The sequence below is a fragment of the Lissotriton vulgaris genome, chromosome 1_1 (assembly GCF_964263255.1).
Source record: "Lissotriton vulgaris chromosome 1_1, aLisVul1.2, whole genome shotgun sequence".
In the NCBI taxonomy this organism is placed as follows: Eukaryota; Metazoa; Chordata; class Amphibia; order Caudata; family Salamandridae; genus Lissotriton; species Lissotriton vulgaris.
In genome coordinates this window covers 797,100,232-797,120,168 of record NC_141685.1, presented here as the reverse complement: position 1 = coordinate 797,120,168, position 19,937 = coordinate 797,100,232, and the positions used below count along the sequence as shown (strand labels likewise).

General features: G+C 44.6%; 1 protein-coding gene across 3 annotated transcripts in view; it reads right to left on the bottom strand.

Moving 5' to 3' along the window:
* ASTN1 (astrotactin 1) overlaps window positions 1-19,937 on the bottom strand; it is a 666,610-nt gene that overhangs the window by 336,115 nt on the left and 310,558 nt on the right. For all 3 annotated transcript variants that reach the window (XM_086956551.1, XM_086956560.1, XM_086956570.1), the window contains one exon: window positions 7,485-7,634. In XM_086956551.1, coding sequence (XP_086812677.1) covers window positions 7,485-7,634 — 150 coding nt within the window. The remainder of the gene's footprint in view (window positions 1-7,484; window positions 7,635-19,937) is intronic.

Here is a 19,937-nt window from a genome sequence, read left to right as displayed (position 1 = left end):
AATAGCTTTTATTTAAATATTAATTATTAAAAAAATAAAAGCCATTGTTATTTGTAATATCAATACATCTAAGTCACGTAACTACAACACATATTTCATTACAAATGCTATAGGTGTCACATTTCCAAAAGTTAAAACTATTGGCATTGTAAATGACAAAGCTATTAATTTAGCTATTTTCAAAACCAACACATAAATGAAAAATTTGTCATTTACAATACCAATAGCTCAAACTTTCCTAATGCGAGACCTATTGCATTGCAAATGCTTGTTATATATTGGGACTATAATGGAGTCGCCCCATGTTGGTGGGATCATGGTGGTTACGGCAGCGTTGAGTACCAATGTAAGTATTGGTCCCCAAAGCTGGGGTTGAGCCCTGTAAACATCTATCGGGACTCCATCTGGCCCCTGGGCCTTACCCCCCTTACTATTTTTAATACCATTTTCCGCCTCTCCCAACGAGATATCTAAACGCACTACAGGCCAAATCCTATTATCGTTGGGCATCATAGTATTATCTTGAAAAATTGCGGAAAAATGGTTCACCCAGTCCTCGCTGCCTACATTAGATGAAAGATGCGGGATTTTGTCATCTTGGAGGAAAGGGGAGTTAACAGTGGACCAAAACAGGCGACTATCGGCAGTTTCTGCTGCCTGGGTAAGATGCTCCCAGGCTTCCTGCTGTAATTCCCTCTTTCTTTTAGATAGCGCCTGTTTATAATCAAATCTTAAAAGTTTGACTCTGTCCTTGTCCCTTGGGGTATTGGCCAAAGCTTGTTTGAGTTGTGAGAGCAGGGACGTACAGGCATGGTCAAACCATCCAATCCCTTTCCCTCCTCTGCCTAATTTTTTTCCCGTAAAGATGTTATTAATGACAGTATTAATATTAAGAAAATGAGTCATAACCTGAGCAGACGGGCATCCTAGAGATAAGATAATATCAATGTCCATCATGCATTTTTTTATGATTAAAGGTTCCACTATGGGTGAATTTTCACCTTTCCATCTCAGCCTAACCCCATTTGCCTGATACATAATTATGACATCATAGCCGAATCCTTGTCCGCCTCTGTTGGGGGAACTTGATTTATTCATGGGAGCCAATGAGATTAGGGAGGTTAAGGAATTGGATGTTTTACTCAGAAAAGCCTGTTTGATAATGAAAAATTGGCTTGACCAGGGCAAATACCAGCATAAAGTGTGACGAGCTGGTGACAGTTTTTTAACATGGTATTTTCAGTTAAAACTTATGAAGATTGATAATAGTGTTTGGTTTCACTCCTAATGACACTTTGCCAGGAGGTTCTGCAGTTCCATGTGCTAGAGGTGCATCGCTCGGAACCAACAGCTGGGATCACTGACATAATATAGAATGACAAAATATAGACTTCCCAAAATATCGTCGCCAAAATATAGAATGCAAAAATATCAAATTCCTATATACAAACAGGTAAGTACAAAAATATTGAATCAAAAATATAGTCTGTAAAAAATATAGTAAGTCAAAATATCGAATTTTTTAAATGTCTTAAAAGTAATTTAAAATTAATGAAATAATAAATGTAATTAACGAAAACATACTTAAAAATACTCAAATAACCTTAACATTAAGATATAATTAATTTAAGTTAAAAAAAGATACCATTTGATTTTTTAATACATATATATTAACGTAATTTTAATAAAAAATATACAATATTTTTACCGTAGGATAGCAGGAGGGTAAAATTTATTAATACCACTCCAGTGAGTGCAACAGTAGGGAAAGCGTTGGAGCGTAGGGGTAAAAAATACTATTCCCACCCCAGTGAGTGCAACGGTAGGTGAGCGTTGGATAGCGTAGGGGTAACAAATACTAATCCCACTACAGAGAGTGCAACAGTAGGAAAGCTTTGGATAGCATAGGGGTAAAAAATTACGATCCCCACTCCAGAGAGTGCAACAGTAGGGAAAGCTTTGGATAGCGGGAGGGTAAAAAATACTATTCCCAATCCAGAGAGTGCAACAGTAGGGAAAGCGTTGGGTAGCGTAAGGGTAAAAATTACTATTCCCACTCCAGAGAGTGCAACAGTAGGGAAAGCGTTGGATAGCGAGAGGGTAAAAATTATTATTCCCACTCCAGAGAGTGCACCAGTAGGGAAAGCGTTGGATAGCGGGTGGGTAAAAATTACTATTCCCACTCCAGAGAGTGCAACAGTAGGGAAAGCGCTGGATATTGGGAGGGTAAAAATTACTATTCCCACTCCAGAGAGTGCAACAGTAGGGAAAGCGTTGGATAGCGTAGGGGTAAAAAATACTATTCCCACTCCAGAGAGTGCAACAGTAGGGAAAGTGTTAGATAGCGAAGGGGTAAAAATTACTATTCCCACTCCAGAGAGTGCAACAGTAGGGAAAGCGTTGGACAGCGTAGGGGTAAAAATTACTATTCCCACTCCAGAGGGTGCAACAGTAGGGAAAGCGTTGGATAGCGTAGGGGTAAAAATTACTATTCCCACTCCAAAGGGTGCAACAGTAGGGAAAGGGTTGGATAGCGGGAGGGTACAAATAACTATTCCCACTCCAGCGAGTTTAACAGTAGGGAAAGTAATGATTTAATATATTATTAAAAATAAATTAAATATCAATACTAATAAAACATTAATTGAGATTAATAACCAATTTAATATTATGTAATAATTAATTAGAAATACAAATAAATATTAGTTATTAACAATATTTACCTATTCATAATTATTTAACAACTGATTAATTTTCAATAACAAAAACTATTTAATAATAAAAAATTCACCAATTAATAATCAACAGTAAATTAATTATCAATACACAAAAAATATTTATAATATGTAATTAATTACAATTACATTAGTTCCCACCCTATTCACCTATAAATCCACAACCCACTACAGAAAATAAATTAATAAAATTATCATAATTATCAAATATTGAATTAATACAAAATATTTAGCAATTAATAGAAATTAATTACCAATTAAAAGTAAATTAACAATAAATTCAAAATAAATACCAATAAAGAAATAAAAATGTTCAATTAATTACAATTTGATTACTTCCCACCCTATTCCCCTATAAACCCACAACCCGCTACGAAAAATAAATTAAGAATATTAACATTATTAACAATTAATAAACATTATTTACCAATTAATGAAAATGAATAACCAATTAAAAATTAACAATAAATTCAAAATTAATACCAATAAATAAATACAAATATTTAATTATTTACAATTAAATTACTTCCCACCCTATTCCCCTATAAACCCACAACCCGCTACAGAACTAAAAAGCAAAATTTAATTAAAAATAAATAATAATTGCTCAAAATTAATATTTAATTTAATTTAATATAATTAAATTACTTCCCACCCTTTTCCCCTAAAAACCCACAACCCGCTACAGAATTAAATTACGCAAAAATTAAATAACATAAAATTGATTACTTAAAATAAATTAAACATACATTTCAAAAATTAATATATACTTTTCACACATATACTAACATACAAAACACTTTAAAAAAATCGATATTATTAAAAATTCGATATATTTAATGCCTATATTTTATACTTAGATATTTTGACATTGATATTTTGACAATCGATATTACTTACCTTCAATTCGATATTTTTAACCACTATATTGTCTCCATTCGATATTTTGTCCATTCTATATTTTTACTTCGATATTATGTCCATTCTATATTTTTACTTCGATATTATGTCCATTCTATATTTTGGAATCGATATTATGACTGTTTACCTTCCGGGGAATATCTTCTGTCAGAAGACCTCACTGTGAAGTTGGATTTCGAGATAAATGTAATCATGAACAAAGGAAAAGAATGGTATGGTTGGGCCCTTGCAAACATATAGGACATTTGCTAGTGGAAGTATCAGAATGAGAACTATTTCAGAAAGTGTCAATAACAAAAATGCAGGATCATACATAAAAAACACCTCTGGCATGATGTGTTTTGCAAATTATACACTAAAAACACAAAGACGTATTTAAGGGTGACATTTGTTTATTGAGCACCTGAAAAATTGATATCTGGGGTCAGGAGAGGAGGATGTTCGAAACCCCATTATTCTGAAGCCAAAAACAAAGCCGGGAAACACTTTCCTGGCTCTAAGCGCCAGGATACCCGTTGGGTGGCAGCTACGCTATACGGGTACTCCTTACATTACATTACATAGTGAAGAACGACAGTCCCCGCAGCAGTGATTTAACCTAAAAAGTTGGAGATCTGCATGTTTATGCTGATTGAATTTAAACAATCATCATAAGGGCTGACTGAGAATTGATTGCAAAATCCAATTAGGGTCTCAGACAGCACAGTGATCCGATGCCAATCATGGGCTGCCACAAAGAAGAGATTTTGGAGCACATAATTTGCATATGTCTGAAATTATTGTACCGAGGAAGAAATATGTATATGATGCACTCAAAGAAACTAATTTAAAATCTTTGAAAAAAGCTACTAAGTGCTGGGTTTTTTTACATTGCAAACAGACTCTTTTATTACGATATTAATAATGTTGTTGTACTTTGCTTATAAATTATTAGCTAAAACGTTTTCCTTTTTTTTTAACGTTTTACAGTTTTAAGGACCAGATAGGGGTATCACATCAGGAAGCTGATGTTACTCTGAATTGTGAAACTGTGTCGTTTTAATAATTGCTTTAATACTTAACTGTATTATTTATTGCAATTGATTTATGTTAAGACCATAAACTTACTTACTGGGATGGCACAAAGGGACACCAGGGACACCGTGGGTCTTCTGTTATGTTACGTTCCATTATAGAAACTTAAAAGTGGGCTCCTACTGGGGGCTAGCAGTGCTGTGCTAGATTGGACTGGGACAAAAAATAGGTCTGGGCATCAAAATAAAACTGTACCGTGTAAGCGAACCAGATAGCTAAAAAAGTGGACCAGTTTTGCAAATTCTTCGAACATGAAAAGAAACTCGTTATGATTATTTTTCAAGGAATGGGAGATTATATGCATTTGTGTTTGCTGCAAGCAATGTTTGAGGTACCATCAGGGATACCAACAGTAAAAACAGGCCCTCCAAACCATAAAACAGGCCCATAAACTACTAAAAAACGGACCCACACACTGATCTGTGAGACTGGCCCATTGGACAGTGCCTCAGTGCCCTCGAGGAGTGTCCAACCCCAGTGCTGTGTAATTTCCAGGTTAGGAGCTTTGTAGCTGCTATTTTAGCTCTGTGTCCTACAGCACAAAATGTCAGCTCTTTAAAGGCTTTTGAAATTAAAAATTGTTAGGTTTGTGGTAGAAGGAATTGAAAAATGGATTCCACCTTTTGGCATGTTGAGCCCTAAAAGATCTACCCTCAAAACCTATATGTTTAAACTTAGGGATCAAGTCTTTTAAGTCAGATGTGGAACAAGTGGAGGTGGTTGGATTTGTAAAGGTAGTGAAATGTGCTTGTATTGAAGACAGATCTATGATTGCTGTGACCATCTGATATCAGTGGAATATCAGGTGTTCCTTTCTGGCAGTGAGAAGAATGAATCTGTGGCCATGGCAATGTGGCACAATGCAATTGTATTCTATCTTTATGCACATACACAGATAGCAGTCATGCGTACGGCCTGTAGAGTGCCTACCATTGCACATCAAAAGCTGGAGCGGATCGCAAATGCCAACCCTACAGAACCATGCTTTCGAGGTTATTCAGAAGTAATCCTTATTTGTAAAGCATGAACATACCACCCCTTAAGGCTTCAAGGCGCTAGGGGCCATTGGGGAGATGAAGTGAGCTATTTCCCAGAGTAACATGGTGCTGAGCCGAACTGCCGCCAGGGATCGAACCATGAGCCCTAGGCTCAAGAGTCCACTGCGCTAAACCTCTCCCTTAAATTCCAATGAAGGATGGTCAATATAAAGTAGAGGGCCAAGAGTGTGCTTAGAGGTGTCTTGATACTGGCTGCTGTCCAGTATTCTACTTTGGAGTTTGTACATGGAATCCATCCAATGTGGTATGTACAAGGCAGCAGCCAAGACAGTGGTTTGGCGGCCAAGAATAATCTGTGCATGGTTATAAAGCACTTGAATTAACTGGCAGCAGCCTTGCTTACAGTAATGCACCTTAAGTAATGGTCTTTGGCACTAATAGAAAGACAGCATTTTGCTTTACTAGTGTCTATGAACAGGAAACCATATCTTTTTGGTAGATACAAACTCAAAGGTGAAGACAAATAACCTACTTTCTTTACTACTGCTTAGGCAAGCAAGGCATATTTCATAGGTGTAGTCTGCCCTTACAGAATGTCTCAAACAACAGACAGTGATGAAAAAGTTGTCAAGAGTACCAAATGGAGATTGAAATCCAAATGTTGAGAGGTGTCATTCGCTTGCAGCGTACGCAAACACAGAAATATTCTGATACAATACAGTTCAGTCTATTGTTTGCTCTGTCAGATCTTCATAGACAGTTGCCCATAGTTTGAGAATACATTTTAGGATAATTTCAAGGTGTTTGCAGTAAAGGATAGCACTCAGGAACACCAACTCACCAGGAATAGAAAAGTCACAATGTTTATTCAGGGCCAGAGGAGCCAGGGCGGCATAGTGCTCTTTCTGGTCATACAGAAACCTCCTGCTTGTGATCACAGGTTGTACATCAATGCAGACCAGGTTTGGGAGGGAAACTGTTTGACCGACCTACACCAAGGGACCAGAGAGTAGGTGCAAAGGAACAGGTTTTGAGATTAATACTACCAGGCAGCACAAAGGTGTGATGCATCTGAGGAAATACCAATGAGTAGATCAGCAGGCATCAAAGGTCTTATGTTAAGGACTCCAGCATACACAATAAATACTAATGTTAGGGATGCTGGAAAGCCCTTGCTGTATGTTATGTGTATATCCATGCACCCAACTATTTACATTTGCTGCTCATGTGAGCAACCACAACTGGACTAGACAGCACCAGTCTTTGATGTTGCATCACACATCGAATTCCAGAGCCAGCCTTCCTCTTCACAAGCCACACCTGGCCTTGCAAACCTTAATCTAATATAGTTTGAAATATCTGAGCAGGATGTAGTCACTCCAAATGCCCAAATGGATTGTTTTCGCGGTTACAAAGGACGTACATCGGATGTTTGATAGGTGGCTTGTGAGATTGCCTTTGAAAATGTTGCCAGGAGTGCAGGGAAGGGCACCCTTCTTGCTGCTCATATCCCCATACATATAAAACTGGAGTTTTCCCAGATCTCTTGAATTGAGTATATTTGCAGTAGGTATGATGTCAAACTTTTAAATGTATTGACCAAAACCCAGATCTATGGTGGGACCTTCATAGACCAACCAGGCATGTCCCATCATCCTCCATTGATGATTTCCTCTTACTTGACAAAACAAATCCATCCATTCAGACTGTGTGCAAATCTCTGCAGAAGCTTCATTACTCAACGGAGTTACCTTACCATCAGCGATCAGGTGTTCAGGCACATGCAATGTGATCTTGACGATGAGCGGGCAGCCGGTGTGTGAGGCGTAGGCCATGGCGATGAAGCAGCTGGTAATGCTGATCAGGGTCAAAGTGGTCTTGTTGACTGGACTGCGGGGGGAGCCAACTATGAACCAGGAACACAAAAAGAGGAATGAGGGACATGTAGATAACTGAGTTCAAAGAAGGATCACCGATTTACAGAACAATCTTTGTAAAAGACCACAAAGAAGTGCACTACTGACTTGTGAGTGAGACTCTTGATGGCCAATGAGATGTCACTCATGTGTGTGTGGATCTTGACAGTGATTGAGTGAAACTACATTGATGTACATAAGGATCTTTGTGGTCAATTAGGGAGAGTTTGCTGATGTGCATGATGGTTCTGATGGTCAATGAGTACGATTACATAAATGTGTATGAGAATCTTGCCAGTCGATGAGCGAGCCTTTATTGATGGTTAGGAGGCTCTAGATGTTCAATGCGTGAGACTTCAATGATGTGTATGAGGCTTTTGATGATCTATATGTGAAACTTAATTGCTGTTTATGAGCTTGTTTGACTTTCAGTGAGTGACACTTGATTGACCTGTAGGAGGCTCCTGATTATCAACTAGATATACCTAATGAACAAGTTACTTACCTTCGGTAACACTTTTTCTGGTGGATACAATATCTGCCTGTGGATTCCTCACCTTGTGAATATCCTCTGCGCCAGCAGCATTCAGAAGGTTTTTGTAGCTCGCCACGCCAACGAGTACGACGTCACAGAAGCCTGGCTTCACTCGCGACTCCACTGACGTCACTGGAGCCATAAGAGAGCCTCGTTGGCGTGATGACGTCAGTTCCGACCTTTTTTTCCGTGCCTTTGAGGCACACGGACGGACCAACGCCAATATGTACAGTATACATAGTACACAGGATTTGAAACAATACACACACACTTCCATTGAAAGTACAATTAAACAATATCAACATTTTAGATATACAAGGGTGGACAACGGGGAGGCGGTTTGCCAGTGAGGAATCCACAGGCAGATACTGTATCCACCAGAAAAAGCGTTACCAAAGGTAAGTAACTTGTTCATCTGATGGACACATCTGCCAGTTGATTCCTCACCTTGGGAATAGAGTCCCACAGCAGTCTCCACTCCCAGAGGAGGGTGTCCACCCTTCTATACCAAAAAGTCCTGTAGGACAGAACGAGCAAAGTGACCATCCCTCCTCACCTCGGAATCTAAGCAGTAATGCTTCGCAAAGGTGTGGAGGTAGGCCCAAGTTGCCGCTCTACAAATGTCCTCTACAGGAACACCTCTAGACAAAGCAGATGTTGAAGACTTTTTTCTAGTAGAGTGAACTCTAATACCCTCTAGAGGTTCCTTACCAGCCAAAGAGTAACATACCTTGATGCACAAGATAATACATCTTGAAAGGGTGCGTTTGTGCACCGCTCTGCCTTTCCTGCAGCCAGCAAAACCCACAAAGAGCTGGTCATCGACAGAATAGTCTTTACTCCAATTGAGGTTAAAACTCACCGCCCTCTTAGGGTCCAGGCGGTGAAGGCAGTCCTCCTTCTTGGAAGGGTGAGGAGGAGGATAGAAGGAAGGAAGGGTACTGGACTGCCCCAGATGAAGGGAGTTACCACATTAGGCAGAAAAGCAGCCCTGGTCCTAAGAACTATTCTATCAGCATGAATAGTCAAGAACGGGGGTTTTGAACTCAGAGCTTGAAGCTCTCTTACCTTCCTTGCCTTGGTAATGGCAGCAAGAAATACAGTTTTTAAAGACAATAGTCTCAAGGGACTCTTGTGTAAAGGCTCAAAAGGAGAACCCATCAAGTAGGTTAAGACAAGATTTTAGTCCCATTGAGGCACCTTAAATGGAGTGGGCCGATTTTTGTTGGTAAGGCCCTTAATTGTAACACAATAGGCGATTTAAACAAGGACGGCTGATCCGGCAATCAAAGGAAGGCCGACAAAGCTGATAAATAGCCCTTCACAGTACCCACGGCAAAACCCAGCTGGGCTAAAGAAAGAGCAAACTGAAGGATGTTGGATAAACAAGTCCTTAAGGGGTCAATAGACTTCTCTTCACAACCTGAGACAAATTTGGACCACCTATAGGAATAAATAGACTTGGTGGAGTGTCGTCTGACCGAAAGAATCACATCCACCACGTCAGGCGGGAAAGAGAAAGAATTCAGATTGCCCGGTTCAATCTGCAGGCATGAAGGTGTAAGCTCTGAAGGAGGGGGTGTAGAACCTGCCCCTGTGACTGCGAGAGGAGGTCTGCCCTGAGAGGGAGGTGGAGCGGAGGGCACGAGGAAAGGTGGAGAAGATCTGTGTACCACACCCTTCTTTGCCAATATGGGGCGATCAATATGACTTGGGCCCGGTCTTGGCAAATCCTTCTCAGAACTCGAAGAGTCAAGGGTATGGGAGGAAATGCGTGAAGGAGTTGTGAGCCCCAACTCAACTGAAACACGTCCCCCAAAGCTCCCTGCATCGATACTAGAGACTGCAGAATGACGGGCAGTGAGCATTCTCGTGAGTGGCAAACAGGTCCACTTGAGAAGTTCCTCGCGTCCGAAAGACGTGACGAACCACCTTCGGATCAAGCCTCCACTCGTGGTCGGCAGAGAATTGCCGACTGAGACTGTCCACAAGCACGTTCAGAACTCCGGCCAGATGATTTGCCATCAGACAAATCTGATGGTCCTGAACAGAGGACCAGAGACGCAGAGCCTCTCTGCAGAGACAATGCGACCCCACTCCTCCCTGCTTGTTGACATACCACATCCCAGTAGTGTTGTCCGTCAGGACTTGAACCGACTGACCGCGAAGGGAAGGGAGGAAGGCCTTGAGCGCCAAACGTATTGCCCGCAGCTCTAGAAGGCTGATGTGAAGCAACCTGTCCAAAGACCTTTGATCTCCAGGTTCCCCAGATGAGCACCCCACCCTAAAGTGGATGCATCCGTTATCACTGTGGCCACCGATGGAGGAAGGTGGAAGGGCTTTCCTTGAGACAGATTGCCCTCCACGCTCCACCAAGACAGATCCGCAGCAGCTTCTCTGGAGATCCTGATCAATCCTTGAAATCTTCGTTGTTTTGATACCACTGCCTGCGAGGCACCACTGGAGCGCCCTCATGTGCCAGCGTGCATGGTTGACCAACAGAATGCAGGAAGCAAACAGACCGAGCAGGTGAAGGACCTTCAGGACTGGAACGACCGCTCCATTGTAAAACAAGGGAATCATTTCCTGAATGTCAAGACTCCTTTGTGGAGGAGGGAATGCTCGACAGACAGTAGTGTCCAGTACCGCCTCTATGAACAGGTTGTGCTGAGAGGGCACCAGGTGAGATTTGGGCACGTTTATCGAAAAACCCAATTTGTACAACAGCGGAGTTGTCACCTGCAGATGATGAAGCACCTTTTCTGGTGACTCTGCTTTGAGCAACCAGTCGTCCAGATAGGGGAAAACTGGAATACCCGATCTTCTGAGATGGGCTGCCACCCCTGCCATCACCTTGGTGAAGACTCGAGGTGCAGGAGTAAGTCCAAACGGATGTTGCGACCCCAGCATGAAACAAAGATACATCCTGTGCGACCTCAGGATCGGGATATGAAAATACGCATCCTGCAAGTCAATCAACACCATCCAGTCCTCTTGCTGCAGCGCCTGAAGAACCTGCGCAAGGGTGAGCATCTTGAACTTTTCTTGCTTCAGAAAAAAGGTTCAAGATCCTGAGCTCCAGGATTGGACGTAACCTGCCATCCTTCTTGGGTATCAGAAAATACCGGGATTAGCATCCCTGACCACTCTCCTGCTCTGCAACCACCTCTATCGCACCTTTTTTCAATAATGTTAGAACTTCCTCCTGCAGGAGAGGAAGATGGTCCTCCGAGCAAGCCCCTTGGTAAGGAGGGTAATTTGGAGGGAATTCCCGAAAGGGAAGGGCATACCCATTCTCCACAAGATTAAGAACCCAAAGGTCTGTAATGACCGATTCCCAATCTTGCAGAAAATGAGCAAGCCCACCCCCTACAGGACCAACATGATCCAGAATGGTGGATCTAGGGCTGCTTTGATGTGGCAAGAGGGGGGGAGGTAGAAGAAGAGGAGGAGGAAGGCTGTCGGCCATGTGGGCGACCTCTGTTTTTGCCCCTGTAGAATTTGTACAAGGTGTTTTGTTGCTGCTGTTGCTGCTGTTGAGGTTGTCTATATGTCCGAAAGGACGACCTCCCAAATCCTCTGTATCTCCTGAAGGACAAGCCTCTAGTTTGAACTTGAAGACCAAGAGATTTGGCTGTTGCCTTGCTGTCTTTAAATCTCTCTAACACAGCATCCGCCTTTTTCCCAAAAAGTCCTGAACAATCAAATGGTAGGTCTAAAAGCGTAGCTTGAACATCAGCCGAGAACTCCGAAGACTTCAACTATGCACTCCTTCATGTAGCCAAAGAAGATCCCATGATTCTGGCGACAGAGTCAGCAGTGTCTAATCCACTTTGTATCATCTGACGTGCAGCCGCCTGAGTATCATGTAACACTTCCTCAAAAATCTTTCTATCCTCCTCTAACAACTTAGGTGCTAGCTGTCTAGCCGAATCCATTAAAGCATGGATATATCTACCCATAAGACAGGTGGCATTAGTTGACCTTAATGCCATGCTTGCCAAAGAGAAAACTTTCTTGGCAGATTGGTCAAGTTTCTTCGACTCTCTATCCGCCGCAACTTGTGGAAATGCCCCTGAAGATCTTTTTGAACAGGCAGCCTGAACAACAAGACTCTCAGGAGAAGGATGGGAAGATACAAAGTCAGGATCCCCTGGAGCCACCCTGTATCTCCATGCAATGGTTTTGGAAACTGCAGGAGCTTAAAAAGGCTTGAACCAAACTTCCATCACAGGGTTAGTGATTGCCTCATTGAATGGCAGTAGAGATTCAATTACAGAAGAAGGTGAATGAAGAACTTCTTTTAAAATGTTTGACTTAAACTCAGTAGTAGGAAGCTGAAGATCCAAAAGTTCTGCTGCCTTTATGATCACTGTGTGATATGGAACCACATCCTTGGAAGGAGTATCAGATGCAGCCGAAAGTTCCCACTCTGGAGAAAAATCAAGGCCACTTGATTCCCTTAACTCAGCAAAATATTCATCTGAGTCCTGAACCTCACCTTCCTCCAACTCCTCCAACTGATACCTCTGTTCTTTTAAAACCCTCTGGGCTTCTCTCCTAGATCTTTTTCTAGGTGTAGGCGTCAATGGAGCCAAGACCGACTCCATCGGATTCGGAGCCGGGGTCATGCACGGATCCGACGGCGCCGCCTGCACTGAACGAGGTCAAATAGAAGGCACAGGAGAAGTTGGAAGCCACGTCGATGTCCTCGGCACCGGGAAATACCAAGACGGCGCCGGCGGAAGAAAAGGCATGAAAGGTGCCTGGGCATAGGCCTGAGGAACCCCCAAATTAAAAGGTGATGGACCCATGGGTCCCGAAGGTGCACCAGAGGGGTACATAGCCCTATTGAAGACTCTGTACATAGCATTGAGATAATGCGACGGATCTTGACCTGGACCTGGAAAAGGAGGATAGGTCCCCGGGACTGAATCTGAGGCAGGCGTTACCGTGTTCGGGCCAGCCAGCGCCGACAGCGGAACTAATGGAGTTGCCTCCTCATCCGGCAAAGGAATATCTTCTTCTGGAACCAGAGAATGAACCGAATTCGGTGAGGGAACCAGCGTCGGAGATCTAGGTGGAGAAGCTGCAGGCAAAGCTGATTTTTCAGGAGAAGCTGGATTCACAAAGTTCTTACGGCGTCGTCGAGATTGAGAGCTCGACTTCGGTGCCGCTTCTTTATCAGAAAGGCATCTTGATGAATGCCTCTTCTTCTTCTTGTACTTCTTAGCTCTCAAAGCATACCCCGACATCAACTTCGAGCCCGACCTCGACCTGGAGCGCGACCTCGACCTTCTCCTACCTCTTTTTTCCTTTCTCATCTTCACCATGAAGAGCTTCGCTTCCCTCTCTTTCAGTGCCTTCGGATTCATCTTCCTGCAGCAAGCACATCCCTCGACATCGTGATCTGACGATAAACACCAAACACAGTCCTCGTGTGGATCAGTAATGGACATATGTCCTCCGCACTCCATGCAAGGCTTGAACCCGGACTTCCTCGATGACATCCTTAAAAGAAAACAAGAAAAAGCACAGGAACACAGCCAGAAACACAAAGTAACAAGCGTAGCAGCGGAGAGTCCTAAAAAAAACGTTAGCGTCGGGCCGTGGAAATAAAGGGAACTGACGTCATCATGCCGACGAGGCTCTCTTATGGCTCCAGTGAAGTCAGTGGAGTCGCGAGCGAAGCCGGGCTTCTGTGACTTCGTCCTCGTCGGCGTGGATAGCTACAAAAAATGTTCGAATGCTGCTGGCGCAGGGGATATTCACAAGGTGAGGAATCCACTGGCAGATGTATCCATCAGAATGATGTCTTTTGGGCTCTTGATGGAAAATGAATTAGACTTGTGTGGTTTAATAGCTGATATTTGGTGCACCTTAAGTCCATGAAGAAATCTTATCTCCTCCAAATCATCCTTCGCAACAAACCCCCTCTGACAGGCAATGCTTCATTGATAGACCCATCTGACTGGGCAAACCTCAACAACACCTTTGGGCAGGTCATTACTCATCAATAAATCCCTTTGAATGGACATACACAATCAATGACACCATCTGATATAATTTACTACATCAGAACCGCAATCTGTTCAGTCAAATATCACCATTAATCTCTATAAGTTTACCTATCACATCAAAAGCATTAACCAGTATGCCACACCACATCTAAACACCCATGTGACATGGTATTCCTCTTCCATTGCAACCTCCGGTAGAATATTTTCATTCAAATACACCAACCTATCATACATCATCAATACATTTCATCTGATGAACTTTAGCTCTTTAGTTAGACCATTGAACAGACTAAATCTACTCAATGCTCAGTGTCTATAACTTTTCAGTGGCCAACTGAGGAACCATACCTCACCAATACTCTCTCCTTGATAAGCCACGTGTGTCTATTTTTCAGTGTTATATAGCGCAAACTAAACCCAAAGGTATTAGAGCGCTTTACATGTTATGTGAATACGTTTACTCGAACTAGGATTCATATGGGTCAAAATAGTCAACCAAAGAGTATAGAATAATACAGCTTAAGGTAGTAGAAAATGGTCGCAACAATACATTGCAATACAGCATTAAGAGCCATAGCTCAACAATATAAACATTGAAAATAATAAATTAATCAAATTTGGGAGTGTGCACCAAATCATAACCTGGCTGAACAGATCCTATCACACTGTGACAACTCCCCAACTGAAAGGAAATAGCCCAGCATTAATCCTCTTTGACAGGCAACACCCTGTCAATAATGACCATCTGACAAGGCCTAATTCACCTATAACCCCTTCATGATCTGTATGTGACAGGGCCAATCTCGTTCCCAGCTACACTCTCATGGATGGTATTAAATCTCAGAAAGGCTGTACTTCATTAAATTATCCCATCTCACAGGCTACACCTCATCAATACTTCCCTTCAGTCAGGCAAAACCTTATTGTTAACCCTCATTCCAATCTCACTGTCAAACATGTTAAGTAAATCCCTGCTGAGAGGCAATACCTTATCATGGGCGTTTATTGAACAGGCCATAGACTTTCAAGATCCCCTCTTACAGGGCATACCAATACTATGGGCCTCATTTATGAAAAGTGACGCATCGCTGCGTGAAAACAGCGATGCGTCACTTTTAATTGCGCCATCCTTGCGACACCAATGATGCGTCATATTTACAGTATGTCGCAGCATGTCGCAAGGAGTTACAGATACGTCAGTATTTCTGACGAATCTGTAGGCGCAAAAGTGACGCATTGCTGGAGTGTGCCACAAAAGTGACGCAACTCCAGCAATGTGTACTTTCAAATGGGGCAAGCCCCATTTGAAAGGGCTTGCGTCAGTCTTACGCCTGCTGTGAGGCAGGCATAAGATTTTGACGCATTTGAGTCCTAGAAGTGGCGCAGTGAAATCTCATAGATTTCACTGCGTCACTTCCAAGACCCTTTCTTGCGTCAATAGGCCCCCCTTGCATACATTATACCTGGCGCAGGTATAATGTGGCGCAGGGGTTTACAAAGTGACGCATCTACCTAGATGCGTCACTTTGTAAATATGGCGCAATGAGGCGCATTTTTTACGCCACTGGTGCTTCACAAATAGTGACGCACCGGCGGCGAAAAAGTGACGCACAGACTCATAAATGAGGCCCTATATCTTTTACTTAAAAACCATACATTTTCATTCATCTCTTCTAATGACCGATACCTCATTACAAATGCTATCAGACAGGATCTACATCATCTTTTCTTCCATATTCATCCCATTTTCTCTGTCATGCTATCCCCCTTTTTTTTCTGAAGCACTGTGAAGTGGCCTCCAAGAGTCAGACGGTGTCTAATAAATCAAAGTAAGTAACATCATCCGCCATCTGACCAGCTATAAAGCAACAGTAGCCCCCTGACCTCATAAATCCTAACACATCATCCAACAGGCAATATCTCACTAGAAACAGTATCTAAGAGGACGTATATCATCAATGATATAATCTGGCAGACCATACCTCATTGATAACCTCCCTCTGACAAGCCACACCTTATTAGTGACCCATCACCCCCTCCCCTGGGAAGGCTGTATTTTTGTATTTATTTGTGTATTTGTAGTTTTGTAAAGCTCTTAACTACAAGCTAACATTTTTCACAGTGATGAGGAGGGAGGAAGAATGAAAACAGTGACAATCACATCATCAGAAACAAAACTTAGTGGAATCAAAGATAGAGAGGACATTGTCATTAGTCAAAAGGTGTCGAAAAGGTTCAAAACCTATAAAGGGAATAATTCTGCATAAATGTGACAGTCTTAGGCAAAATCTTCCAATGACAGACATCTGACAAGACATAAACCTTCAACAATCTCATTCTCTTGGACACTGACTGCCTCCTCCATGTTTTTTTTTTTTTTTTAACATCATTTTTATTGCATCACCAATATAAATGTACAGACAATACAATTATCAGTTATCATACAGCATGTACAGACTCAGTACGACCCAATCGATCTTCAACCGGGGGGTCACCTCAGCCGTGTTGCGGGTGACCTCATCCCTGCTCATTTCTCGCAGCTCCTTACAGTGTCTGATCGCTTTCTTAGGCAAATAACCCTGGGTTGCTTTTGTGGTTTTCACCCCTCCCCCTCCCCAAATTTCGGTACCCCAACATCCCTCCAAAATAGCCTCCTACCCACCCTCCCCCGTGGTCGCTCTGCGCTGGACTAACAGTGTAAAAGTGTCCGGTGTGATGCAGGAGGAAGTAATCTTTCACTAAGGTGTGTTCTCCTGTATAGTGACGGGGTCCGCCCCGCCCAGTTCGCTCTCGCCATCCTGCCCTTCATCGTCCACATCCCGGAGCGCCTGCACCATCACTTCCCATGCAGTCGCCCTTTCCAGAGCTTTCTCGTCATTCAACCTCCAGGCCATCTGGTACCGTAAGGTACTTTCACACGCGGCCCATCTCAGGCATTCCCCATACCATCTTTTATACGTGGGCCCCACTTTGGACTTCCAGTTCCTTGTGATCTCCCGCTTGGCCAGAATGAGCCCCAAGTCTATAAATGTACTAGTCATCTTGTTCCTAGGCGTGTGCGGGAACCAATGAAGAACACCAACCGCTTTGGTAAACTGGATATCCCTATCCGTCGCGACGTTAAGGGCCCGCCCAACTTCCTGCCAATAGTCTCCCAGAGAGGGGCAATCCCACAGCATATGGCACAAATCCGCCCCAATTGCATTACATCTGGGGCAAGCAGCGTCGGTCGCCCCAAAATACTGTTGTATTTTCCCGGGGGTGAGGTATGCCCTATGGACGATATAGAAATGAATCAATTGGAACCTGGCGTTTCTCGAGCTCTTCCGTGCCCGCCTTAGCAACTGGCCCCAGGTCGTGTCCGGAATCTCCACCTGAAGGTCCTTCTCCCACTTGGCCTTCAGGGCCGCCAGAGGCTGCAAGGCCTCCCGCTGCATCCTAGCGTACAGGCATGTGACCGCCTTAAAGGTTCCCGCCGCCATCATGGTGTACTGGCAGGCCATCGAGGTGCCCGGTTCCTGCAGCCCTTCCCCCCAGTGAGCTTGCATGGCGCCTGTGACTGCTGCGTGCAGCAAGTAGTCGCCCCTCGGAAGGTCAAATCGCTCCTGCAGGCCCTGGAACGGCAGCAACACCCCATCTTCGTAAAGGTCACCCAGCATTTGTATTCCCGCCTCCTCCCATCCTATTAAGCGCGACCAGTCGCCTCCATGTGGAAGGGCGGTGACCATCCCCAGCGGAATTTCGGGGGCATACATAAAGCGGACCCCCGCCCGCTTACGGGCCCGGTCCCAGCAAAGACGGAACGTCTGCTCCTCGACCGTCAGGTCTCCCACCCGGAGCCTCTGGTGCAGCGTAATATATGCCAGAACATGTCGCGGGGTACCTTCCACTCTCGCGTCTTCGGGGCCTCTATATACCCTCGCCACCTCCTGAGTAAAGGTTTGCAGTTGCGCGGCTAAGTAGTATCCTTCAAAATCCGGCACCGCCATCCCTCCATCATCTTTGGGGCGCAACAGGGTGTCGAGCGCTATGCGCCTCCTTCCCGTGCCCCACAGAAAGGCTATGACCAATGACCTCAGGCGTCTGAAAACAGAGCTCGGGACCCATACCGGGAGCGTCCTAAAGTAGTACAAAAGCCTGGGCAGGGCTATCATCTTAAGCAGGGAGATTCTACCCGCCAGGGACAACGGCAGAGTTGCCCAGAAGTCCATGGACCCCCGCAGAGCGTTGATGCAGCGAGTAATATTGCCATCCAGTAGGTCGGACGGGGTGTGATATACATAGACCCCCAAATAATGCAGGCAGCGCGGTTCCCACCGGAGTTCCTGAGCAGTGAGTGGGCACGGTTCACCCGGCCTCAGGGGGAACAGACAGGACTTAGGCCAGTTGACCCTCAGGCCCGACAACCGGCCGAACTGCCCCAGTAGCTGCCGCGCTCCCTGAAGTTCGGGGCCCGCATCGGCCAAAAACATCAGCAGGTCATCCGCGTACAGTGATATGAATTGCGGACTCCCCCTAAAAGATAAGCCTGCGTAGTGGCGGCCCAGTCTGGCTTCCGCCGCGAAGGGTTCCATCGCCAATGCGAAAAGGAGCGGGGATAGGGAACAACCCTGTCTAGTGCCACGTTTAATCGGGTATTGTCCCGAGATCAGTGTGCCCACCCGAACCCTCGCTACCGCCTCGGTGTACAGGACCTTGGTCCATTTTATATATCCGTCCCCAAGGCCGAAGCGACGCATCACCTCAAACAAGTATCCCCATTCAAGGCTGTCAAATGCCTTCTCAATATCAATGGAGAGGACAAACGGGGAGACTGCGTCAGGCCAGTCCGCTCCCATCAGTCTCGTGAGCCTACGAATGTTATGAGTGGTGTTACGTGTCGGTATGAAACCACACTGGTCACCGTGAACCAGGCTTGTCATGTGTACCAGCAGTCTGTTGGCCAGAATTTTACTGAGGATCTTGTAGTCCGTCGTCAACATAGACAACGGACGATACGAGGACAGAGCCGCACTCTCTCTGCCCGGTTTCAGGAGCGGGATCATGAGGGCCTCGCACATGGAGCCCTGGAGTCGGCCCTTCGCCTGTGCCTCGTTGTACACCTCGCGCAGCCGTGGGGCAAGGTGCTCTAGGTATTTACCATAAAATTCAATAGGCAGTCCGTCGAGTCCCGGGGTCTTATTTCTAGCCATCTGCTTTACAGCACAACCTATTTCCCCAAGAGAGATGGGCCGACCTAGCTCTTCCGCCTCCGAGTCCTCCACTCGCGGCAACTGTAACCCGTCCAGGAACTCTTCAAGCTCGTCCGCCCCTCCCGTTCCACCACTCTCATAGAGCCCCTCATAATAAGCACGAAACTTATTCAGGATCCCGGGTTGAGTGTGGCAGGGCTCCTCCCCTGGCTCCTGGATCCCCATGATCGGCACACCCCTCCGGATGGGGTTAGCAAGCCAAGCCAGCATCGACCCCGCCTTATCACCTTCCGCATGCGCCCTCGCCATGTACTCCTTATGATCAAAGCTGCGCAGCCGCTCTAGTTCTACCGCCAGCCCCTCCCGTGCCCCGCTAAGCCCCTCCTGCAGCTCAGGGTGATTCGGGCGCCTCTTCTCCAAGTCCCTCAGCCTCGTCTCAGCCTTATCTAAGTCATCCAGCAGTGTTTTCCGAGCCCCTGCCGTGTGGCCAATGCAGTGTCCCCGCACTACCACCTTAAACGCATCCCATTCGACCGCCCTAGTGGA